Source organism: Ixodes scapularis, unplaced genomic scaffold, assembly GCF_016920785.2.
Source record: "Ixodes scapularis isolate PalLabHiFi unplaced genomic scaffold, ASM1692078v2 PGA_scaffold4__175_contigs__length_147842914, whole genome shotgun sequence".
NCBI lineage: Eukaryota > Metazoa > Arthropoda > Arachnida > Ixodida > Ixodidae > Ixodes > Ixodes scapularis.
The window spans coordinates 26181355-26208355 of NW_024609879.1; the positions used below are offsets into that span (position 1 = coordinate 26181355).

The 27001-nt window shown below is 44.9% G+C and overlaps 1 protein-coding gene across 1 annotated transcript in view; it reads left to right on the forward strand.

Annotated features, from left to right (window-relative positions):
* LOC115309410 (venom metalloproteinase antarease-like TtrivMP_A) overlaps positions 1–26108 on the forward strand; it is a 102043-nt gene extending 75935 nt beyond the window's left edge. Inside the window, exons 13-14 of the mRNA XM_029967664.2 lie at positions 5717–5827; positions 25959–26108. Coding sequence (XP_029823524.2) covers positions 5717–5827; positions 25959–26108 — 261 coding nt within the window. The remainder of the gene's footprint in view (positions 1–5716; positions 5828–25958) is intronic.
* Positions 26109–27001: the final 893 nt, after the last annotated feature.

The following is a 27001-nucleotide window of genomic DNA, read 5'->3' on the forward strand; positions in this document are numbered from 1 at the left end:
ATGGGGGTAGCGAGTTATTGCAAGCCGATTAGAGACACCTGCCCTAGAGTAAAGGCGCGCCGTACTCTGTTGTCTTCTCGAAAAGGCATTTTCGGGCGGAGACTGAATTGCAAAATTTTGCCAGAGAATAGTACGGAGGAGAATCTGGCTATCCTAAGTCTAATAACTGTGATTGCATATCTTGACGCCTGGCAACATTTATGACTGGCAATGTACCAGCTGAGGCGAATATTTCAAATGTAGTTAGTGTATTTGGGGTTATTATCATCTAATTATTACTGTACATTCCTTACTTGAAACCCGCCAAGGTAGAAACCTTATTCAGAAAAAATAATTTCTTTAATTACAATGTCCTCCTTTTTCATTTATTTTACCCTCTTAAAAAAAAATAACAAAACAAAAATACCTTGACATATGTGAGTGCGAAAGTACAAAAGACTGATTTCGAATTCCCTGGGCGTTTAGGAGCGCGCCGGGATCAGTTGACCAGATCCGGAATGGAGCACACGACCCGACCGGGGTCGCGCCCCCTACGGATTCCCAGTGGAACATGACCTCTGCTCCGGGATCGGCGAATGCCTTCCCGTCATTCACCTGCCCGGGAATCCCCTTTCAGCGGCCGCCGCGGTCGTTTCGAAGACGTTTTCGTAATCGCGGCGATAACACGTGTTCGACACACGAGCAGCAGGAATGGCTCAGGAGCTTCTAGAACAGAGCCGTTAATACTGAGAGAGTTTGGCCTTCTTAAGGAGATTTTGACAGCCTGGCAACCACGGCAGCGCAGTCTGACAACCGGGAGATGACTACTTCCGTCCGCCATTTCGGGGCTCTGACTCATAGAGATTCTATGCGATTTCTCAGGAATAAAGAAGACAAAGAAGTACCGCCATTTTTTGTTATCGCGAAATCCTCTGGTTCTAGCGGGCAACAAGCTCCACCCATTGGCCAAACTCTCTCAGTATAAACGGTTCTGTTCTAGCAAAGATTGCCGGAATGCCCGCAGCGCGGCAAAAGCTTCTCTTCTCCTTCATGGAAAACGAACCGGCTGTCGAGCCAAGGGGTAAACAAGCATCCATTCGAGTTGGGCGAGATCAGGCGAGATGCCCCGCGAGAAAGGAAGTCAGTTGAATTATATGTTTTCAAAGTTTTCTGGCTAAGCCCTACCACCGTCATTAATATCATCCTGATACTTCGGCGTCACACTTATCTCATATCCCCACAGATTCGTGAACGGCCCTTACCTTTACGTTCTAGGTCGCGCGGAGAAGTGTTTGCCTTATTTAGATCTGAACATCCGCCCTGAGCAAGGATATGGACACGTATATTGGGCTTATATACCCATAACTACAAGTTATTTCGTTAGTAACGATTCCACATAGGCGAAGCCTGTAAAGAACGGTATTACAAAATTAAGTCTGAGAGCTTCTGTAGCAAAGGCCTTTTTCAAAGAAGCTCAAAGAATTTCATATTGAAGTTTAGAGATTTAGTCGGTAGTCTTTTGAAAGAATTTTGTATTGGGTGTTCGAAAAGAACACCTTAAAGCTACTGCCACGCGCGTTGGCGAGCGGGCGCGTGCGTGGCCGAGTGGTTACCGCGCTTGGGTTTCGTGCGGAAGCCCAGGGTTCGACTCCTGGGAGTTGCCCGTCTTTTATTTATTCTTTCAGTTTAACGTTCATGTAAATTCGAGAACCCTCTTGCTTGTTCAAGGTCCGAATGTTCAACGCGCCGAACCTTCTACGCAAAATGCCACGAATAAAAAAAAAAGGCTTGTAAATAAAATTTGAAATTCACGTTTAATGCGGCGAACTTGTGCCCGAAACAAAATAGTCAAACGCTAGCACCGCAGACGTCGATGGCGGCGTAACAACGGAATCGAACGCTGGGGCGAGGCTGACTGCGGCTCGCCACGCGGAGCCCCTTATGTACACGCGTTGGCTGCTGAAACATTCGGCGTAGAAAGTTCGACACGTAGAACATTCGGACCAGAATGTTCGGAACAAGCGACAGGGTTCTCGAATGTACCAGAACATTAAATTGAAGCAATAAATAACAGACGGGTAACTCCCAGGAATCGAACACTGGGCCTCGCGCGAAAGTCAAGCGCGGTAACCACTCCGACACGCACGCGCTCGCTCGCCGATATTTAGAACTCGTTTTGACTCTTTTGTAGAGGTGTGTTTTAGCCTACCTCGCGTCCAGTTATGAATAAGTGCCTGCAAATTATTTCCGGAATCGGTAAAGTTGGTCCCAGGTTCAAGGTAGGGGCGGTCTCTTTTGCGCATTCAAAAATATGTTCATGTGCTCCTCAAATTTAAACGCAGGACGAAACCGAGTTTAGGCAAGGTAACACATCGGTGCAAATATGCTCCATGCGCAGTTGTTGGTTTACAAAATCCCTCTTTCCTGTGGAGGGCCAGTCCGGCAGGTCTCTTGAGCCATTGGTCTTTATGGAGAGCTCTATCGAAACACTACGCTACGCACTGCAATAAAATTAGCCGTTTTCCCCTATTTGAATAATATTCAAATATTGGTAAACCAGATAAATATGAGGGCTAGAGGAATTCAGGACGCGCTTTTCTTTCTTAATTACTGACCTCGTGTTTGTGTTAGTATGAATTCAGCTACTATTTCTGTTTTTGGTTCCCCTATTAACCAGACTGATAGATTTCTTTTGTGGTGTTGTAAGGAGTGTTTTGAGGGAGTGATGTCCTGTCCGGTTTTATGTAGCTTAATTTATTCGTAAAGATGAAGATTGTTGTATAAAAGCCAGTCAATTGAACTCTGAACTTCAAACTTTATAAAAACAAATTCCCGACGAGGACTCCGAACAAAAAGCTTCGAATAGGAAGGTAGAGGTTCCGTGTGCGTCCCCATAACAACGCAATACAATATTAAACAAAACAAGAATATAATCAACTGAACGAAATAGGTGTAGACGGTTTTAGATAAAAAAGGAACATTAATGTGATCGAAGAAGACGTTGTTAAGCAATGTCGGCAGATTATGAAGTAGAGATTGACATGCACCATTACAACAGAAATGTGAAAAGATCAAGAGTTTGGGCGTTGAATAGTGATTATTGATCGACGTTTAGTAAAATTTGAAAGATCGCTGTTGGAAAATCTGGATAACGTATTATGATGGCGAAAGCATACAAGCATATCGTAGCATATCGTATGATGGAACAAGTCATAGCGGGTGGGATATGACGTAAGCATGGTGGATCCAATATGGATATCCATTATTAAGTCATCCCATCCATCATGATCCGTCATGGATCCACTATGCTTTACGTCACCCTACCCATCATCAGTTGTCCCATAATACGATACGTTACAAGATACGTGCATGCCACTTTCGCCGTCATGATTACGTTATCATATTTTTTAATGGAAATTAGACAACAAGCAACACACTCTACGCTGAAAAATTAAAAAAAAAATAAGTATACTGTATTCATAGCCACTGGTAACTTTCATATTATTACCGCGCCCGCAGCTGGCCCAGTAGGCATCCCGGCCGTGGCCTAACGGTTATCGTGCTTGCTTCCCACGCGAAAAGCAAGGGTTCGATTCCCGGGAGCGAATCGTCTTTTCCTTTTTCTTGCAATTTAGTGTTCTGGTACATTCGAGAACTCTGCTTGTTCGAGGTACGAGTCGCCGAACCTTCTTAGTTGATTGTCCCAGAAGCTAAGGCTTATATATAAAGTTTTTTTTTTTTTTTAAGCTTAACAGATTTGTTTAAAAAAAGACCTGAAAGTACACTTATGCCGCTTTTGGAGGTGAGTTATACGGCCAGGGGGACATATTATAGGGGGTTAATCGTAACACTCAGTCGACTGATTAACTAAAATGTGTTAATTAACTTTTTAATGAATGAAAATAGACATATGGTTCCAATTAGAAACTTGATCAGCAACATCGAAAACCACAAAATCAATAATTTTCAGACCGACTTTGAGCGCGTGAGAAGCGTAGTAGTGCACTAAAGTTACCACTCGTGGAGCAGGTACAAAGCTAGCGGTTGCGATAAGGCGCCCGCGCGATTTTTCCGTCTCTTATCTAGCCCCAGCCTTGTACCTGCTCCACGAGTAATAACTTTAGTACAATACTACGCTTCTCACGCGCCAAAAGTCTTTCGGAAAATGACTGATTTAGTGGTTTTCGATGACACTGAGCGGGTTTCTAATTGGAACAATTTGTCTATTTTTATTAATTAATAAGTTAATTAACACATTCTAATTATTAAACGACTGATTGTTACGATTAGCCTTCTATAATATGCCCCCTGGCCGTATAACTCACCTCCACAAGCGGCATAAGTGTAACTTTCACGGCTTTTTTTTAAAAAATCCGTTAAGCTTAAAAAAAAAAACACCATGTATAAGGGGCTCCGCCTGGCAGTCCGTAATCAGTCTCGCCCCAGCGTTCAACTCTAATGTTACGAGAAAGGCTAGCGCCTGCGACGCGAGCCTTTCTGTATTTTTTTGTTTGGGCACAAGTTCGCCATATCAAACGCTTAGTTTCTGAATTTATTCGACTCCTCATTATTTGTCATTCGTGACATTATTATTAAAAAATAATTTTTTGGTGTGAGTGTAGGCGCTATGCGTGCGCGCGCTTTCTACTTGTGGATTTGCCTCTTTTTTTGCTGTTTTATTTCTTCCGATCATCCTGGTCTAACTAAGCCTTCATTTCAAGTCGAAACTGTAACCGCATACGTTCTGTAGAGCATCGCAAAAATTTATTTTCAATGACGCCATTTGGTGCTCTTCTTGAATGTATTCGCTGCAGAATACGTGCCTAGTAATTCTCTTTGTGGACGTAAAAAGATGCATAATAATGCGCTCTTGTTTTTTGCCGCTTTTTGTTTTGTTGTTCTTTAACAGTTGTACTTTTATTGCCTGTTGAGGGAGTGTCCTACTGTGGATGGGCCTCGTCAAAGTGTACTTGCCTTTTGCATATTATCTCGAAACTTCAGTATTCGAAGTAAAGAAACAAGTAAACAAACCGGTCATTACTTTCGCTGCCCCATCTACCACCTGCACGAATAACACAGACTGTACTCTATCAGTCAATGTTCTTCGAGATCTCTAACTTTTGCTGAACGGCCGGCTGTAACAGCCGGTTGTATACCAGTCGGATCTAATAAAAAAACGACACCGAAAAGCGTTTCGTCCATAGGAAACCATATAAAAAGACTTCACTCTCCGCATGTTTTGAATTCACAGCATTAAGATTGTGAGCCAAGTGCTTTACCGAGTGAGCTATCCAGGTTTTTGTTTTCTTAATTGTTGTGGTATCCAGGGTCAGTGGTAACTAACACACAAAAGCGAACGCATTGGCGCGGCATTCAAACACACGGTCGCACGCTTCGCGGCCTTTCCGGTTATGCTACGCCATCTCGCGGCGTGTGTCAGAAAGGGCACCGAATATTAGGTAGGCGGTACTGTTCGGACGCCCTTCTCTTCTTCTCCAGTGGCCATGGCCTCTACAAAGCCACGAACGCCCGTAAGTGGAAGGCCTATCACACATTTTGTGCTTACCAATCTTTATAAGAGTGATCAAGCTTGCATTTTTTGGAGTAAGCTTTACATGTTTCTTAATAAACAACGTGTCTTTTGGAGGTCCAGATCTTGCTCCAAACAAAGAAAGACTTCATACTGTTCTTAATTAACTCAAGTCTTCATTAAATGATCAAAATTTTTGTTCAACAGAAGCCGAATTTATTCAAGATATGCAAATTCCTGTGTGTCGCGACGTTCAAACATTTCCAACGTTCTTTCACTGAACGCCTCGTAGATGGAATGCCTTGTGGAAATGGGAAGGTAAGTTAAGTGTGCCTGTTTTGTCGTTGACGATCATTAATTTCCAAAAGTTATATCTTACACAAATTAAAGACAGCTTACCTCATTTTGAGTACGACAGTTTCTTTTCCGCATGATTCGAAACATCTTTTTTTTTTAATAGATCACTACTCTTTTGAACGGGTTGTCGGCCTGTTTGTGACGGTCAAGCAGCCTAGTGACCAAGTGCATGCTAAAAAAATGTCGATTCGCGGTCAAAAGCATCGATCTTACTCAAACTTTGGTAGGCCCCTAGAATCTCGCCCTCTACTCACAAATAGACTTGTATATCATTATTTTCTTAAATCAATGTGCCTGTGTTACTGGCCAAGTTTTTGTAGTCCAAGTCTGGTTCCAGTGAACGAAGAGAAATAGGACATACACAGAAGGAGCGAGCAAGACGTTTTCCCTTACTTAATGATGTAGACCAACTTCTTTTTTTTTTTTGTTAAGTATCAATTAGTCATTTTGGAAAACAAGATGAACTATCCTTAAATCACAAGTCCAAGATTTAGTTTAGGGATACAATTGTTGCTAGCGAAGGCAAAACTCTTCCTTAAAATTACAGAAATGTGAGAGCGTAATATCACACACATAACTAGATATAAGAGCAACATGTTGCTTCGTTACACAATTATGGTGAACAAGATAACAATCAGTTGCGATATCTGAGATGCTTTAAAATTCTCACCGTTACTCCCTAAGAATATCGTAGACATTGAACTCTTGATGAATATTATGAATAAAATAGCGCAAAACAACATGAAAGGAAGGACGAGGTAGAAACAAAGCAAAGAAAATTGTTGTGTGTATGTTTGTACAGCCAGAAGTTAGTCTGCCTCAGTGGGCGTCTGGTCTCTCAGCTGTAGACGAGCAATTTAGCCAGTGCGGTACTACCGCTAACCTGGGGCCTTTAACGTGCACCACGCACTAGTGATACAAGACCGCACGCCGGTACGATGCTCATCCAGATCGAAATGGGCAGGGGCGGGGATTGAGCCCAGGATCCTGGGTTCTGCAACGCGAGTTTTCGCTCCACGTGCACCGAGCTGGTGTGCGCTAGACCACCCGGCCATCGATCCCCCCGACGAGGTAGACAGGAAGGGCGCTAACTGACAACTGACATTTAATACAGTCTATAAAGAAGGAGAAGGAAGACGTTAGTGATGCTATCGCTTAAAAGAAAGAAAAGTACACCCTCAAAGTTGTTATGCGTAAAAGGGAAAATAAAATAAAATACACAAACTGTATTAAATGTCAGTTTTCAGCCCTTCCTGTGCACCTCGTCCTTCCTTCCTCGTTGTTTTTCGCTATTTTATTCATGATGGACAACCAACTGGCCCCCAGGTCATCTTATTGAACTCTTGACATGCGTTTTTGAGTATGCACTAAATCGGTGGACGTCATTGCATACTGCAAGCGGAAGGCGTCTGTTCATCACTCCATGTTTTCTATGCATTTATCGTTCTGTGTTTTCGCAGTTTTTTTTTTTCAATATATATATAAATGAATACTGTTACCGCTCATTCACACAGGAAGCGGATCCGCGTTCGCAAAGCGGTTGCGAACACGGTGGTATAAAGGTCCAGTACAATTGCACGCGCAACTCATGTCATCGGGTGCGCGTCCAATTGCACTAGGTCTTTATACAACCGCGTTCACAACCGCTTTGCGAACGCAGACCCGCTTCCAGTGTGAATGAGCGGTTAGGGGCCTACTTTCTTTTTTGATTGTCCGTGTGAATTCCGGTATGACATACAAACCGGTCTTGAGATATGTGGCTAAAGTTCTATCATGGAAAGTATTCAGCAAAAAAATACAGACTTTTACAATTTCCTGCAACGTCCAATCAGAGTGCAACTCTTGAGGAGAAGGAGGAGGGAATGGTAAGGAGGGAAGGGTGCGCCCCACTTCCTTCCCTGCTAGATTTAGCGGGCAAAGTTTTCACTAAATTTAGCGGAAATATTTTTCCGACAAATTTAGCGAAATGGAGTGGGAATATTGAGAATGTTTGATGCGTGTAACGTTACGCAACGTCACACGTGGCGTCAAATGACACGTGCTTCCTATAATGACGTCATATGTGACGTCACGTGTGACGTCACGAGCGTAAGCCTCGTGAGGTTAACCCTCGTAAGAGTGACCCTCGTAATCCTCGTGATCCTCGGGAAGGTAACCCTCGTAACCCTCACGAGGGTAACCCTCGTGACGTCAACACGTGACGTCATTATGAGAAATTTCCCGTAATGCAACGCGCGGTTACGCCGACGGCGACTCCGACACTGACGCCGACACCGACGCCGCTCAAACTGGAAATATACGCCTGAAAGCTGCGCAAAAAGAAAAGTTGGCCTAAGCGTTTTTATTACATCCGATAGCCTTCCTGTCGACAACTCCCAAACCTAAAAAAAAGAACTGGATTTTGAATTTGAAACGAATGCGCAAGCGCAGGAGAGTGAAAGGTGATGAATCAAGAAGAACAAAAAAAAAAGGTCGATCGAACGCACCCTTAGGGGAGTCGTACCCATTACCTCATGATTACAAGCCGGACTCTCAACGCTGTAACTTTTTCTTATTGACATTGCCGAGGACTACACCTTTGCCACGGTGTTAGATGTACGTACAGATCTCAAAACAAAAATGTGCAGTTCTTTTTTTACTCCAAAAATAAACAGCTCATTCTGTAACCTTCATTCGCCGGCAAAATGTAGCGCTAACGGTTCAGACCAGATCGCAAAGCTGCAGCATGCAGCGTTATCTTATTCAAAAGTTATGTGATTTTCAAAAATTTCTATTAGAAAATAAGTCCCAGTTTTGCCGGTTTTCGGTAGCTGACGCTACAGAGCTTCATGTGTTAGAGAGCTCGACCGGCCGCCGTTTCCTCATTGAAAATTTCAGAAAATCACATCACTTTTGAATAACAGGGTATTTTATGTTGTCCCTTAGACGACTTGAAGGCGAAAGCCCAAGCGCCGATGCCTTAAAGACAGACAGATTATTTACTCGCTGAGTCATCTCTCTTAAAGGCCGCTGTACAAACGGGACGTTCTGCAGGGAAGAACCTTCTCTCCCGAAGCTGGGGGACGGGGAGGGAGAGGGCCAGCGTAGATGGAAAGAGCGCCTAGAGAATGGGATTAGTCTCGGGGCGAGCCATCCTCTCGAGAGGGAATGGGGACGGAACAAAGCTGCCGTGGGTGTTCCGGCTTCCAGGTGGAAGAAAGAAAAGCTTGTCAAACGGAACGGCGGCCTCGGATGCGAGGACGGCCACGTCAGGGAATTTGAAAATAGCTGCTTGATTAGCTGGACGACCCAGTGCGGTCTACTGGCTCTAGAAATAAACTCGGATGAAGAAAACTCGTTTTGCTCCAAAACTTTAAAAGCCTTCTGGAACGTGAACTCTTGCCACAAATAAAAATAACACATGCATGAAACACTACGAAGGCACCTAAGCTTTCGCCTATGATGTGAGAATGCGTGAGCATTACAGGCAGAGTTATGTTGGCGCAACTTACAATAAAGAAATAAAAAAAAAAGTTATGTTGACGCAACGGATATCGCGCTAGTTTCACGATCAAGAGGGCCTAGCTTCAAAACCGGGCAGGGGATGGTTTTTTTCTCGTGTTCTTTTTTATTTCGTTTATCTTTTTTTTTTGTTCCGTCACGTGACAAGAAAATGCGCATGAACAGACATCTTTTTTGGCCACGTCACCAGAAATTTCTTTTCTTATTTCCCCTTTTCTTGTCTTTTTTTTTTTTTTTTTTGGTTTACGCTCCCTTTAGAAAACTCTTTGCACTTATTTCGCGTTACTTTGGCGTTAGCCAAACCATTTTATTTATGGCAGGGAATTCTGCCGTACGTATCTTGTGCTACTATTACCAACCCTGGCTTGCAATTCGCATCGAGACTTTCGTCCGGCAACCAGTTTGGGAATGACGAGGCCAAATTTGTGTTATATACATTTATATAGAAATGTAGGATACTTCTCTACATTGGGTGGGTTTGCCCGGAGCCTCCAGTTATTTACGGCCAAAGTCACACTGGAGGCGCTTCAGCAATGTTCACTCTGGTCGACACACGTGCTCTCTAAAAATGCCTGTCGTCTACCTCCCCAAAAGATACTTGAAGAGCCAATCATAGAGATCGACGGATAACGAGGCCGGAAGTATGCTTATACCTAAATATATATATATATATATATATATATATATATATATATATATATATATATATATATATATATATATATATATATATATATATATATCTTCAAGTATCTTTTGGGGAGGTAGACGACAGGCATTTTTAGAGAGCACGTGTGTCGACCAGAGTGAACATTGCTGAAGCGCCTCCAGTGTGACTTTGGCCGTAAATAACTGGAGGCTCCGGGCAAACCCACCCAATGTAGAGAAGTATCCTACAATTCTGGTTTCATAGAGAGCTATGAAAGCCAGAAGGGATGAATCCCAGATGAGTCAAACTACCGGCTTGCAGACGCAATCGTGTTGATAATAGCGCAAATGAGTTTGTATGACTCTTTCTGGTGGTGTGCAGAGGGTAAAGGCACGGAGTTAATATATGCTTTTGCCTAGTCACCTCGCGAACGGTTGCATGGGTATTCTCTGCAGTGATTCATTTCGCTTTGTTTTATTACCGGGATTATATCTTGATTTCTGTGTTCCTAATTTCACAGACAGAACAAAATCGCTTTTCTCGTGTGGCGTCACGGTGGGGAGACAGAAATCAGTGTACCGAAATTCGACGCTTGTGCTCGTTCTATAGCGCTTCTGAAAACCGTGCGATCACGGCTGTGCAACGTCACCATTTCATAAACTGCCGTTTTTTGTACTCGTATTGCATCCTGAGGGAACGACTATGGCTGGGTAAACAGGAATAGGGAGAATGGGTGCGTGTGATTTGGTTGAAGTTCAAATCAACAAATCGAGCTTCAACGAATGTGACAGTATTGCATTCACCCAACCAGCTATATGAGTTTTCAGATGGAGTATTGGCGTCTCCAGCTCGACGCTCGCCCTCCCGCGGCGGAAATGGGAAGCGCTCTAGTGAGGGTCCACCTATTTTCCTGCTCAGCGGGCATGGTGGAACTGCTCGCGATCATGGCTTGCAAATTGTCATTTCTGAATGCAAACAACACTCTTCCCTGTCCTAACGTAGTGCTGAAGCCGGTATAGGATTGTACCTTACTGGAGAGTTTTAGTGTTGCTCGTAGAAGCAAACGCAAGCAGTATGTGGTTGCGTTAGAGTTGCGTGCCCCACGTTGTGTGTGCGTCTCATCACCATGCGCCATCCAAGACCACAGTTTTGGACTCCGCGCACGCGCAGTGTGGAACACGCAAAGCTAACGTAAACACACAGCGCTTGCGTTCGCTCGTATACGCAATACTAAAACTTACTACTGTTTGACCGGCTTCCAACGCCAACGAAACACGTGGTGCTGCAGTGAACAGAGGTGCAAGCAGGTAGGCGTTCGTTTGAACTAAAAAGGCTGAGATTGTCAAGACGACGGAGCGTAAAAGTGAAAGTACCTAAACGTTATGAAAAAAGTGATCCTTAAAAAAAAATGCATTTATTTTTTGGGGGGCATTTTGTCTGGTTGAAGATTGGCGCCGAGTTTGGACTTTTGCCCATTGTCAAAACTCACGACTTTGATAGCAAAATATATTTTACCCACAATTAATGTAATTTTACATGGATTTCTCACATTAGCTAGAATATTATTATTGACTTTAGATTCTTTTTATATTACTTAATAATTAAATGCTACAATTGGCACCAGTGATGATTATTAGCCCACTTTTGTTTGTCATATCTGTTCGCGCGTTTGAAATTATATCATAAGCAAGAATTACATTAAAGCTCTTAATTTTAATATTAATATTATACAAATCGCGGCAATATATGCCAAGATCTCAAAAAAAAAAAAACGCCATTCAACCATAATAGTCTTTGCAGACAGGTATATATATTTTTTTAGTATATGAAAAAAACTCTGACATCGTTATCAAGATAGACAAACAGTCAAACACTGGGTGTAATATAAAGTCATATGCGTCACGCGTTGCTATAAAAACACACACACACACACACACACACACATTTCAGCTGTCTGACATGGATTTGATCTTTGGGTTGTTGCAGTGAGGACAGCGTTTGTTACTTTATACGTGTTGTGGACATATTGTAAAAATTTGAATTATTCTCTTATTCTTCTGCTGGGAATAATGATAAACCAATTAATCATCTACATACCCAAAACCCATTAAAAGGCCCGCAGTTCATAATTTCCCGTGACAATTATCTGAGCGAGCAAAGGCAGCGAGAACGCGCAAATATAAGCACTGATGTTTCCAACAACTCCAACAACTCCAACAACTACAAATATCAGCCTGGATCGAACATGTATGTCACAAAATAAAGTTTTCGCGAACAACGTCTCTAACTAAAATTACGATGTGAGACAGATCTTGAGTTATGAAAGGATCCGAAATTAAGACCTATTTTAAGAAATTAAACCCAAAATAGAGATTAGTTTCCGTTTAGCTCCAGAATTAAAATGCACATCCTTGCGTAAATATTACACTAAACACCGTTCTTTTTTTTTTTTTCAGGGTAAGAAGGTGACCTGCGCTCACAACACCCTAGCTTCCTCGCATTACCAGAAATAATTTGTGTCACTCAGTGAAGCCAGCACACTGGACAGGCTCAACAGCGGCACGCATCTCCGACCCTCACCATAACCGCCATTTTGGAAAATTAGTGGCGCCACGTATAGCTAGTTGGAGTCGCAAATAGAACGGTCGATACCTTCCAAGTATGCGATTCGTGTTCTGCCAGTGGTACCTCAGCTAGACTAAAAAACAAAATCCACGTTAAAAAAAAAAGAAAAAAAAAACTACGGTGATTCGAGCCGCTTCAGCGCCTAATCATGTTTCACGTAAGCGTAATCTTGGGTTTGATACACGACGAGGGGTCTTGAATCATAAAAATATTTTGATTTCGATTATTTGCAGTACTAAAAATTTGAAAGCCAAACAGTGAAGACAATGGTGTTCTGATAAATATTATATACATTTTATTTTATACTGTTTGAATACGCTGCCGTCGTTATGTCCTTGAATTATTGGCTAGCTTGTGGCGGACAGGGAGGTCTTGCAGGACCATTATGATAGGACCTACACTAAACCTGCCGTGCTTCGAAAAATGCTAGTCCAATGCATAAAAGCTTGTTCAAGGCGGACGGGCGTTGCGCATCCGGCAAAGCGCATTCAATCGCTGCCCGCGGCGTTTTTTTTTTTTTTTTTTTTTTTTTTTTTGTGCAGCGAAATAATTTTCGGTCAAGCAGTAGGCCCCCTCTTCGGCGAGTTAAGCCGGATTAATGGAGGCGTCTCCTAATCCATTCTCCGTGTTGGCTCCCCGGGGGTGGGCGGTAAACAGGTGGCGGAAGGCGGTGAAGGGAGGAAAGGAGTCCAGGAGAGAAGGAAACGTGAAAGGTGGAAAGCGCGAACTGTACGGCAGCCTTTAAGGTAATGAGTGATCCTTCTCAATATGCTGAGTCACCATCTTAATTCGCTTAGTCATTCACTGAGTGGTCACGTAAACGTTTTGGTACCCTTCGTGTCGCCGACGTGTTTTCGCTCAGGGACTGAACGATGAGACATAGAAGGCTTTCGCCTTAATGATGATTAGTGCTGTAACTTTGGCAACTGGTTCGGACCGCTAGCGCTACCGTTGGCCGGAGAATGAGCGTTCGACAGCGCATAGTTTAGTTTCGCGGTGGAAAGTAACCTGTTATTTTTATGGGGTGCACTCTGTATATAGGTAAGGACACACTGAACATCGAACGCTGCGACGCGATCGGCCACATAAAGTCCTTTTGGTACAGGCCAGCCAGCAGAGTCTTCGCCGTCCAGATGGCACAATTGAGGAAAATAGGAAAACAAAAGTGCCTCGTTCCTGGCGAGGGCTTTTTCCACTAAGAGCGTCTGTTCTGTCCTTGACAAGCACTGGTTGGAATACCGGGCCAGAGATATGCCCGCTTCAACGCGTTCACAAAACTGCTATTTCCGCCGTTTATGCAAGAAACTGGTGTAACGAAGTAGTCTAAGCAACACGCGTAGCGCAAGTACCAAGTTCTTCATGACGTGACGAAGCCAGAAAATAACTTTAAAAACAAGCATGTCGTTCCACGAGAAGCAGAGGAAACCGGGCCCGCCACTGGCTGCCATTTGCCGTGTTGCGAGGAGTCATCTGGTGGCGCCGCTTGCGACTAATCTGAGGAGACGACCCTTTCTGGCAGCTGCGGCGCACACGGCGTCCACGTCTATATATATTTTACACCTCGACCGTGGCCGGGGGGGTTGTGAATCGTTGGTTGTGAACCGTTAGTTATTAAACTACTGTAACATATTTGTTTCATCAATCAACACCGTGGACTGTGCTAATAGCGCGAGCGGGTAGCTTTGCGTTTTTTTCTTACTGCACGATGGCTCCTGAAGCGGAAATGCAATCGAGCTCAGGGAGCTCGTGCCTTTGCCCACATTTGTGCAGGAATCGCACAGCTTCCAGGAAAGGGCACGCTTTCAAATGAGGACTCAGAAAGGAGACTGTGACAGAAGTCATACGCTTGCAAAACGTCTTACGGTCGTCTAGATTGCCTTCTGAGTGAAAGGAGAGGAATGAAGTGGACATCCATAAAGAGAAGGGAAAGCAACTGATGCTCAACGTGTTGGTCGTGCCCATGAGACGCCGAAAGAGGAAGAACAGCGTTTGTCTACGCACAATGAAGTAAGGTGGCCTGGTGCTGCTACAACTGATGGCCAAGTGAGGGAAAGAGAAACCGTAATGCAATCGAATTTCGAGGTGTTCTCCACAAAAGCGCCGTAGAAACGCAGTCCCGGGAGGGACTTCGCTATCTGAGAAATCTCACTTGGTTGCCGAAATAAAGTCTCCTCCTTCTATCTCGGTATAGACGAGTTGCAGTCTTCCCAAGCGCCCCGGCCCGCGCGCGAGGAATTGTGGGAGAGACTGTCCCTGGCCTGGCCGCTCTGCCTTAAGGTCGCATTGCCTTGTCGCTTGTCTCCTTTTGATTCTCGGTTTTTCGATTTCATTATCTATTCTTATCTATTACAGTGTATTTGTTATTGGTTCTAAGTGTTTCTATTCTCTTCTGCGCGCCATATTTCTTGCATATATATAGTTTTTGTGTCTTTATTTTGCTTTTTTCGACGGGAGTGCCGACGGACAACAGGCCGCTTCGAGCGTCGTTCCCCGGGTGAGTACCGTTGCTACCGATCCCTATCACGCTGTTATGTTTATTTTGGTTCATTTCACCCGCGTGCAGTCGAGAGGAGCCGTTTATGAACACCCGCGTAGATGTCCTAGGGGTAGGCAGAGCTCTCAATGGACAATCGCGCCGCGAGAGCCGACTGGCCGAGTGCGGTGCAATTCAGCCACCCGCGCTCACTTCGTTGACTCACTGTAGCGTGTGCCTTCGAGCGCCGCTTACTTGACTAAGATACAGTCCGCCGCTTTGCCGTCGCGAATCATTTCTCCGAATGCCTGCGAAACCGTAATACCGTTCGGCATATCCATAGCTGCGGCGCCTAACAACTGCACGCAGTTGTCTTTACCCAAACGTTTCGTAGGACGCTGTCTTTTAAAAAGTGGTGCCAGGAAACATGCTGTGCGCTGGCAGTATTGTTTAAACAGCCCGGCTCACAGCAAACTTTATCATGCGGGCATGTTGTTGCTGAAGGTGACCTAAAGAAATAAAATAGCTTGAGCTGACATCTTGGCTATAGAAATAAAATTATCAAAGGAATTACGAGTTCCAAGATGACTGCCTGGGTGACAGCACATCTCTGCACTTGAAAAAGGGCGCTGCAACTGACAACCGCTTAGCAGATAGATTAATAAGACATATCATAAGCGGATACAAGCCGCGACGCTGGGCCACCGGCGCTTGAGAAGGGCTCGCGCCGCTGCGGGCAGTTTGTCAGGCACCGCAGCGTTGAATATGACGGACGGTGTTACGGCTTCACAGGCGTTCGAACAAATGATTCCCGGCAACACATGTCTGCACTAGGAAAAGGGCGCTGCAACTGACAACCACTTAGCAGATAGATTACGAAGGCATGCCATAGGCGCATTCAAGTGGCGACATAGAGCCGCACACTCTAAAAGAACTATGTGCGTCCACTTTCACGCACACCACTCGGAGAGCCAATCGCCGCAACTTCCGGAGGCAGCTCAGCGAATGACGACGCTGAAACATACGTTTAGACCAAAAACGCAGTCTGGGTTGTGATATTAACCAATGCAAAACGTCACGCTTGCATTGTTTAATGTCACAACTCAGACTGCGTTTCTTGGTATAAACGTATGTTTCCGCATCGTCATTCGCTGAGCTGCCTCCGGAAGTTGTGGTGATTGGCTCTCCGAGTGGTGTGCGTGAAAGTAGACGCACATACTTTTTTTGGAGTGTAGGAGTTTGCGAAGGGATCGCGCCGCAGTTGTCAGGCGCCGCAGCATTGTATATGCCTCAGCGTTGCAAACATTCGGAGAAATGGTTCGCCGCGACGAAGTGGCGTGCTGTATCTTGGTCAAGAAAGCTGTACTCGAACGCATACGCTACAATGCGAGTCAACGGAGCGAGCGCGGGCGGCCAAATCACAGCGCACTCGGCTCTCGCGTCGCGATTGTTGATTCAGGGCTATGCCTACCCCTATGACATGTGCGCGGGTGTTCACAAACGGCTCCTCTCGACGGCACGCGGGTCAAATGAACCAAAATGAACAGCTAACAGCGCGATAGGAATCGGTAGCAACGGTAGCACTCACCCGGGGAACGACGCGCGAAGCGGCGTGTTATACGTCGGCACTCCCGTCGTTAAAAGCAAAATAAATACACGAAAACTGTATATATGCAAGAAATATCGCGCGCAGGAGAGAATAGAAAGACTTGGAAGCAATAAAAAATACACTGGAATATATAAACATAGGTAATGGAATCGAAAAAATTACACCATCTTCCCGAGGGAAACCATGGGGTGATGCGGAGCATCGCGGATCGTTATTAACGGTGTTATTAACGGTGTTAGTAACGTTGTTGAAGTTCACGGTCCCGAACCTCAGGTTCTGCTGCTCGACGTTCTCGAACCACCGCTGCTTCACGTTGTCGTAGTTCAGCATCCGCCGCTCGACGTTGACGAATGGACACCGCTTCTCGTTGTCGTAGTTCAGGGTCTGCCGCTCGCTTCAAGCGTTTGCGCTCAGTGTCGCGTGCCCTTCGCTGCGCAGCTTTGTCTTCAGTGGACATAGCGTTGCTGTTAGTTTGTGGGGTGGTGCTGACGCTCGCTTGCGCCAACCCACTAACTGACGGGACCGTTGTTTCCATCACACTTCATCGGAAGAACGAAGTGAAGTGGAGTCAACAGCGGGTGAACGGAACGCGCGCAGCGCGCTACCGCTGCTTATATTCACACTTGAAGGAGAGGAGACTAGAGGTAGAGAATTGCGCATGCGCGCGCGGTGTGAGTAGAAGCGAGCGCACGCGAAGTGCACGGAGCTGGTAGAGAGAGAGAGCGGAGGGAGTAACGCGCAGCTGTTGGAGAGAGGGAAGGAGGAGAGTTGCGCATGCGTAGTGTGAGTGCGGACTACAACGCCGCGGGTCATAGACACGAGCAAGAGATGCTCCGCATCTAAAACAGAGTATCTAGTGGAGACAAGCTAAAACTCAATGCGATCTCAAGACAGAGCGGCCAGGCCAGGGACAGTCTCTCCCACAATCCTCGCGCGCGTGCCGGGGCGCTTGGGGGATTTCGGAAAAGGTCGATTGACCGAGCGTTAGGTGTAATCACAATAAGGCTGACGGACTGTGGTTCCTGTGTCGACGTCGTGTCGATGAGCTCAGCTCAGCTTTCGCTCTCGAGGCAGTCGGAGTAATTATCTTTCTTGTCAAGGCAATCGGAGTGATGACCTCTCTTGTTGAGGCAATGGGAGTGCTGACACGCAATCAAAGCGTGACCATAACGGCGGTACTCCTCTAATCGTGCGGTTTTGTGGCGTAAGACGTGTTCTTTCACAGTCAAAGAGCCCCATGTCTTCAATCGACGGGGTGCTCACACTGTTCAGTTACAAGCACGACCGCAAGCTGACAGACTTCAAGGCCCGCTTTTCCGAAGCCCACCGGCCGGCCAACACCAGGGGCCCTATGTTGCGCTTTTTGGACTCTCACGGCGACTACGAAGAAGGAAGTGACGTCAACGACGCAACAAACGCAGACTGGATGTTGATTGGTGAGAGTCGCTAATGACAAATTTCCGCAGAGAAAACAAAGCTCACGTTTTTTTTTTTTTTTTGTTTTCTTCTGTCAACATCCAATGAGCGTTTGCTGTGTTGACGTCAGTACCTTCTCTCTAGTCGCCCTGAGAGTCCAAAACGCACAATATAGGCCCCCTGGGATCCCCACCACGAGGGTGCTGGACTCCCTGCATCTTTGGAGATTCAGTCGGCTCATCTGGAAGCTAGGCACGCAGGGAGCTGTAGCCAGGTGCCCGAGACCTGCTTCCTAAAACGCAGCAACCCATGGCTGCTCCGCGAAGACCACCGTTGCGATGATCACTACTAGGCCTAACGCTCTTCGCCCTCTTTTTCATGCCATCATCTTCATAATCATCTCGCATATCATCATAAGCATTATCATCATCACCCAACTAATTTAGATATACAATACCATTTCATCGTCGTCAGAAGTGGTGCTGCAGGCCTTCACGAAATGGGCAACTTGTATTTCTGTGGCGCCGCGGCTCTCTTGATTCAAATAAGTATAAATAAATCTATCAATCAAGTCCCAACACAGCTATAGTGCTACACGCGCGAGCATGTGGCCCGGAAGAGTGCTAGTGGTGCACGAGCGCGGGTGCTTGGAAGGGACGCCGAAAGCAGCTCGCACATGTAGCTTCTGCTACGCTCACACTGATAGTAAAATGAGTCCGATGCCGACAGCACGGGCTCTATAGAAATATACAAATATTAAATTGATAACAAAATGCCAAGAGCTTAAGCCTGGAGACGCGCTTTCGTGCGCTCTCAAAAAAAAAGTGAAAACAAAAAGGAACACCGATGCAAAATCCAGAGTTGGTTCCAGGATATTCTCTTTCAGGCAGAGGCTCAGAAACAAAAAACAAACAAAAGTGTTTTTGAATGAAAAGGTCAGATGTATTCACAATGACCAAAGCTAACATGAAGGAACCCTAGCTTTGACATTCATCTTTATACACGATTTTTGTGCAATAAAGTTGGGGATATGAGTCCCTTGCAGTGCCCGCTAGATGGCCACAGTTGCTGTGTAGTGGCGAGAAAAAAAATTGTTCGTAAAAGTTCATTAGCTTATAAAAAAGGTCGGAGTTAATTGTTGTACTTAAAAAAGTGAAAGCTGTTTACAACTCCCTGTAACACCGAATTAGAGCGCTGCTCTTGAGGAGGAGGAGGGAAGGGTACTGGTGGGGGGGGGGTGAAGTGACCTGGGGGGGTCACGTGACCTTGGGGGGTCACGTGACGATGCCGATGTCATCAGTGACGTCACTGATGACGCCATCAGTGACGATGACGATGCGGACTCCGATGACGTCATCAGCGATGATGACGATGACGATGCGGATGTCGGTGACGTCATCAGCGACGTCACTGGTGACGTCATCCGTGATGATGACGATGCGGATGTCGGTGACGTCATCAGTGACGTCACTGACATCCGCGCTGCTGAGAACTAGGCAACGTTATTAGACTAGCTCAGTTACGGAACTGCTCATAGACGCCGCTCGCGCGAGCAGTACCCCCTCACTTATCACGACTCGCCTCCCATCGTTCGAGGCGCCGGACGGCTGTTATGGTAACTGCAGTGTGTTCTATGGAATGCGTACGTTTTGAATCACGGCATCTAGATGGCGTTCTACTGTAATCTTTGGAACTCACAGTTATGAAACGACAATCTAGATGACGCTTCAAATGACGGAAGGCGGGCTCGGGAGTTCCGCAACTGGGGTAATCTACTATAGTCGGTGACAGGTCAAGAACGAAGTGGAAGCTCCTCCCATTTCTTTAAACTTTAGTAGTGCGAACGCTGGAGAGGAGGTGACCTCCTTTCCACAGTTCGCTCCGCTGAAGTGGAAAGGGGTGGGAGGAGCTTCCACTTCGTTCTTCACCTGTAACCGACAGTAGTAGCGTTGGAACTAGGGTGCCTTCGTGTGCGCTTTCCTTAGGGCAACGTTAATAGGACAACTCAGTTGGGAAACTGCCATAGAGCCTGCTTTGTAAAAGTGGCTCCGATCCTTACTGAAGAACCAATCTAAAGGCGATTACAACGGCACCATTTCTCCCGCAGCGGCCACTCTGGGAACTGCACTTGCAGGTATTGGCTCACGTCAGGACGCGCAAGAACCGGTGGAGCCGTTTCAGAGAGCCATTTTGCTGTAGCTATATAAGTGAACTTTGATGTTTTGACTCGTCTCTAAATTGTGGCGCTGTTATCGTATCCAGTTTGGTATCTGCGGAACACCAGCGGTCCAGGTTTTGATCGTGAGTTTCCCAACTGTGTGCTTTAGTAACGTTGGCTTAGGGTGGTAACAACTGACCATTTTTTTTCGAACGGTTTGTTTTCTTTTTTTGCTCGGGAGCGCGTGAAAAAAGATGTCTCGGCACGCGCTCTTGGCGTTGAATGTGCTACGGTGACATTTTGAATTCAACGATTCCTTTGTGTTCTGTTGTATTCTTCCTGTGAGCGCCTGCTGTCGGCATCGGGCACTGCAAAGGATGTAATCACCCTAAGCAGCAGGACATTGACGTACCCCAGTGCGTCGCCACCGCAGCCGGCATGCATCGTGGAGGCAGTCTTTGTGCACGCGCGACAACCTCTCTTTCGGTCTGCGCGAGCAGTGCACGGGATAAAACGAGGTGCCTCGTGCACTGGCACTTGCCTCCTCTCCACTACAGTTATGGCGACGTCACGCATGTGTGGAACGCTTACATTCTGTTCACCCTTTGAAGGACATTGAACAGAACATTCTGTTCAATGTCCTTCTGTTCAGGGTGATGCCACCCTTTATAGTACCCGATAGCGACGGTACGCGCTCACGGGTAAAATACAAAGAAATCGACGGAAACAAAATGTTGCCTTAGCACAGTCAGCGCCACAAACGCGTGCATGAAAACGTTTTTTCACGTGATTCTGAACAAAAAAGAAAAATAAAAGTGTGGGACAAAATGGCCAGATGTCTCCACCATCAGCAAAGTGCACATGAAGACACTCTGGTTCCCCCTAAAGGCCTGTTCACACATGCAGCGGAGCGCTACAAGCATAGCGCTTACCTCGCGCTAAGCGCGTGCTGACGGGAGCGTTCACCAGCTTTGTATCGCACCGTCAAAACTGTTGCTCATGGCAGACGATAAGTAGCTGACGGCACGTGAGAAGCGCTACATCAGCGCTCCGCTGCATGTGAGAACCGGCCTTAATGCTGAGACTAAAAGCTGCCCCTTCAGCGCGAGCTTTCTGCTCGTCAGATTCAGCCCTCTTTCCCGATAATTGCAGCATAAAAATACTGCCGAATATAAAATTTGATAGAGGACGCCTTGAAAACGTTATTTTTTATAGTCCCCCCTCCTCTACCTCAGAACTGGCGATTTTAATGTCCGTCGCCACCTATGGGGCAGTGTTCGAACCAATCCTTGTGGAAGGTGACTTGCTGCTATCATACAGGGAATATCAATTAGCTATTCCTCTTAAGTATTGGAAATAACACATATATCTATAGAACAAGTAGCAGCAGTTGCCTTGACTTAACGTTTGTGTAATCGAGTTTTGCATCGCATGCCACGTCGTTCACAGATGTATAAATGCGTGAAACTGACCATATTTCCCCTTGCGGAATATTCCATAAATTTTGCAATAAAAAAAACATATTCCTACCGATGCATTGACAGGAATTTGAAGAGACGATATAGAATGGGAAACAAATAACTAATTCTCCCGATTTGGAACTTGTCATTATCTGCAATGCAAAATTATTCACGCGCAGGTGTCAATTAGCAAAATAATCAAACTGTAATTGATACGAGTATAAAACGTCTCTACACAATAGGACGACAGATGGAGAGACGTGCAAGACGATCTCAGAGCCATTTATACTGAGAGAGTTTGGCCAATGGGCGGAGTTTGTTGCCCTCCAGAACGAGCGGATTTCACGATAACACAAAATGGCGGTACTTCTTTGTCTTCTTTATTGCTGAGAAATCGCATAGAGTTCCTACGAAACTGAGCCCCAAAATGGCTGACGGAAGCAGTCATTCCCCGGTTGTCAGACTACGCTGCTGTGGTTGCCAGGCTGTCAAAATCTCCTTAAGAAGGCCAAACTCTCTCAGTATAAACGGCTCTGGACGATCTAAACCAGGGGCGGCCAAGCTGCGGCTCGCGAGCCGCATGCCGCTCTTCACGTGTTAAAATGCGCCCCCCCCCCCCCCCCCTTCCCCGCACTTCCCCAAAAAGAGAAATGAAACGCATTTTCGATCAAAAGACAGGTTGCGGTTTGGTAGTTTTGTGTTACTGCTACCTTACTTAGGTACAGTCGGACTGCTTTTGACTCGGATGGATTAAAAGTAGTTTGAGATTCGTTTATTGCTCTGGACAAAAGTTAGCCCTCCCCTCCCCCCCTCGGCCGCTCTTGGAAATTTTGTGGTTTTGTTTGCGGCTCTTTGGCCGGGTCAGCCTGGCCACCCCTGATCTGAACTAACAGAATATGTCCGTGTGGCGAGAAGGGTGCAAAAAAAAAAAGAAAGAAGTAATAATTTAAATGAGCTTGGCCAACGTCGAGAACCAGGATTTTGCGCATAAATCAATCTCCGAAAAGAACTTAGCACAATTCGGAAGATCTGAGGGGACTCAATACAACTCCCCAACAAGGGCACTTTCGTTATCAATGAAGAACGATCTGCAAAATCTATTGCGTATAAATTCCCCATCCCTTTCAGATCAAACACGACCAAGCGAACAAATATTTATTTAATACTACACAGTGCAGACCATAGTCGGACCAAGCAGGATAGTAAAAAAAAATACAGAGGCCCCGCAGAATATATAGGAGTAATGCACATCCACCTTATAAAATGGGCTTAAACGAGTTATTCACAATAGGGGAACAAGAAACAGCTCTTATATTCATAATTCCAAACCCTGCTCTGGTCCGGATAGCATAATGTATGCCCTCTACATTCACATGGGTGCAGGTCTTAGGAATTGGTTGATACATTCTTTCAGTCTTGGACAGATGGAGAGCTACCCAACGCACGGAAATGGGCAAGAACCACTGATGCCTTGAAAATTGTTCCACTCAAACCAGCTGTTATTGCATTTACTTGGCGTATTATGGATCGATATTGCTAACAATTCTCTATGTAACTAGACATGTGTTACTTGGAGTATAAATAGCTGGGGGATTGACATGAACACCGTGTATTCCTTACTTAAAAAGAGAAACCAACAAATTCATTCTACTTTTTGCGCCTTATTAGTGGCACTACCTGGGGCGCGACAGTCCTGACTCTGCTGCGGCTATATCGAATTTCGACATAGGTTTGCCCCGGTATTGTCTTCCCCTATTTCATGCACCCGAAAAACTGGTCTCAACACAATAAAGAGTATAACAGCACGATATCTTCCTGGCTATATTGGACTACCGGCTCGTACTTCAACTGTGGTCAGTCTGGTATTGGATCATGCCACACCAATAGAAGTCCCACTATTGCTGGAAACAGTAAGAATTGTAATTTAAAAAAAAAATTAAAAAGATTCCAATCACCCTTTTGCTAATATTGACTTTAAACGACAACAATCTGGCTACTCAAGAGTTATGCTCCAAATTAGACCCTTTTTGCCTTACGATCTTGCGCCATCCAAGACTTAAATATGCCACCATGAAGACTTTCTGTGCCACATGTCATAGGTGAAATAGATGTAATCAGAAAAAAAGCCAATATTTGTGATAGTGCAACTTAACTTACGCAACATATTTTGTAATCAATGTTTGTGGTGATGGATCGACAACTTCTGATAGCTCAACTTGTTGTTTCATTAAGCTTAGCCGCAAAACATCTTCTAAAACACCGGAATCAATCGCAATTCATAAAGCCCAAGCAGATGCTGGTGCAAAATCGTCACCCCTCCATGCCGTAGATTGAAATCTATCATTTCACTTTCATCGTGATTGCCAAAGCGGAGAGACTGTCATTCATTGACTAACACTTGGACGAGCATTTACACAAAACTTCCTTTTTTCATCGTGACATGCCAAGGCGGAGAGACTGTCATTCATTGACTAACACTTGGTCGAGCATTTACACCAAACTTCCTCTACCAGATAGGTCAAGCCAGAACGCCAGTGTCCGAGTTGTGATCTAAGTGAAACAATTTAGCTCAGCATTTGCGATTATGGTGTTTACGATGTAGAAAAAAGCAAACTAAAATCTTTCAGCCTTTCTACTCTGGTGAAGAAAGAAGAGCAGCGGAGCTGAAGCTTCTCTTCGGGGCGGTGGCTTTCCAGGCGAGCGATCTGCTCTTCTTTCGCAAGGGAGTCTGAAGCGCTCGACGCAGTCGAACTTCAATCGATAGTGGCCCCGCAACGGTTGCGAAACCATTCTCGCTGCTGCGAACATCACCGCTCGTTACGTTTCCGCTCTTCTCCCTCCGAAGAAATGCAGCGCTCTATGAGCGACGGCGGCAGGCGGTCAACCGGCAAACACAACACTCTGGACAGCTACCGCCATCTGTGAGCGACGGCGGCAACCAAAGTTTTGTGTTGACATCTCTTTGCAAGGGACGCGATCCTGGGAAAACTAGGCCTTAACAGCTCCGCTATAAAAAGCACATTTGCATACCTTGATGGCCTGGCCCTTTTCTTCGGCAAAGGTTCTTGGTGGCATGGTTGAGCCACATATAGAAGCAAGAGCCACAAAACCTCTTGTGTTTTTTAAGGAAACAGACCAGGCTCCTGTTTACAGACGATAAACTTTGGTTTTCATGAAGAGTAGCGTGTCTACAGTGGTCACGGCTCGTGTAATCTTTACACATATCATTTTTTCTCCATCCTCAATCCCCTCCTTAAAGTCCCTATTCGTCTCTCCTTGCACAGTGTAGCTAAACGGAAGAATTATTCCTGTTAACCGCTTCGACTTCCTCTTCTGTTCTTATTTCTTTCCTTGTGTACAGGTTTTTACTGAGTCAAGTTGATATCTGTCAAAAACGAAGAATAATTGTATGAAGTTTTTGCCCCAAATATCGTAACCGTGAAAGGCAAAGTACGGCTAGAAATCTTGACAGAAGTTCTATTCTCAGCTGACGTTCTAATAAAAAGAAGGAAAAAAAACAACACGAGAACAAAAGTAATATATCAAGGGAATATCGTTGCAAACATTGCTGCAGCCAATTCTTTAAGTTCGTTCAATATAGTACGTATTAGAACATTATCAAAATCTAATACAAGAATGGACAAAAAAACGATGATTATGGACAGAAAAAATCAGTTTAGTAAAAATAATCCCGTTACTGTTGTTTCCTCGATGATAAGGTCACTGAAGGCGCTTTGATGACCTGACCTTTCAATATTTCACGTGTTTTCTTATGAAACCGCCTCACGTTCCCGATGTTTCCATATACAACAGGGCGCATTCAATGTCCGTTAAATGCACGGCGATGTTCTCCGACGGCGAGTTTTTGAGAAAGAGCGCATGTTTTTTTAGCCTAACCTGCAAACGTTAAGCTAAGAAATTTAGCCTATAATGCAAAAATACTCCACGCTGAAAAACGGTATGATGCTATGATGATAAAATGTTAAAACAACAAAATGCTCAAATGAAAAAACAAAAAGAACTGTTCGTGTGGCCAAGTAGTTTTCCGCGGCATTTTGGACGGTTTTTAAGCATAGGGATGATCTATTATTCACACAGATTTATTTTTGCATTCTTTTACTTTTGGTGAGCGTGCATTGCGCTGCTTTCAGGAACAAAGCTCGTGCTGATTTACTAATTCGAAGCCTTGTTTTATTTTCAGATATGTTTCAGAGACAAGTGTGGGAATTACAGCACTGATCTGCCTCTGCTACCGACCTTGCCTACAACCGAAACGACCACACCAACAACGACGACCACTCCAAGCAATGATAATGATGATCACGATGATAATGATGAAGACTCAAATTAGAAGTGACTTTTTAGGTGAAGCTCTCAACGGTGTCACGTCCTCTATCATGTAAACAGTATGAGGTGCTAGGAGATCTTGAAACGTCGATATTTCGCGTATTCCTTGATAATAAAACAAATTATTTACCAAGAGCATGCTCACTCTATCTAAAAACTGGCATAAACCCTCGAAAAAGCATGAGTATCTGTGTTTATAGTTAAAAAGGTATAATTTATCAATAAAGTATTGCTTTGTAGGTCTTATTTTGAACAGTTTGATTGAGTTGCCCCATGTTCTCACAAAGATGTGTAGAGTATTTCGAATTCTCATCCTGAATTACTTTAAAATGTGGCGTTCCAAGCCATAGGAACTAGAAATAAGACACAAACAGACCCAGATGAGCGATACGTGTGCTTAACATTATACCGCGTCGTTTTAATTATGATACCTACCGTCATCCAACAGACATACTCTTAAGAGAAAGTCATATCTGAGAAGATTATGCTCACCTTGATCAATCTCCGCCGTCTTGGAATCCTCTGATCTCGTCTTGTGGCGCCACTTCTAAGATATTAAGTAAAATAAAGTACTACGTATGCTCTGGTATATTTATTTATCGAGGTTACCATGCAGCGCCTAATATGTAATACTGCGAAGAGGGGGTTCTTATACATTTAAAAGAATGCAAATATAGAATCATTTAACATGAGCATGCACAAGTTTCAGTTATAATGCTATGTAAAAGGGGAAAAGCTTTAACATGAAACAGCATAAATTATTGAAAAACAGTTCTGTAGAGGTGATGGACAAATCTCATTTGGAAGCTTGTTCCATTCGCTTGTTATAGAAAAAAAATGTATGAACTAGGGTGGATAATAAAATCAACACGACTTACTCATTATTTAAATTATGAT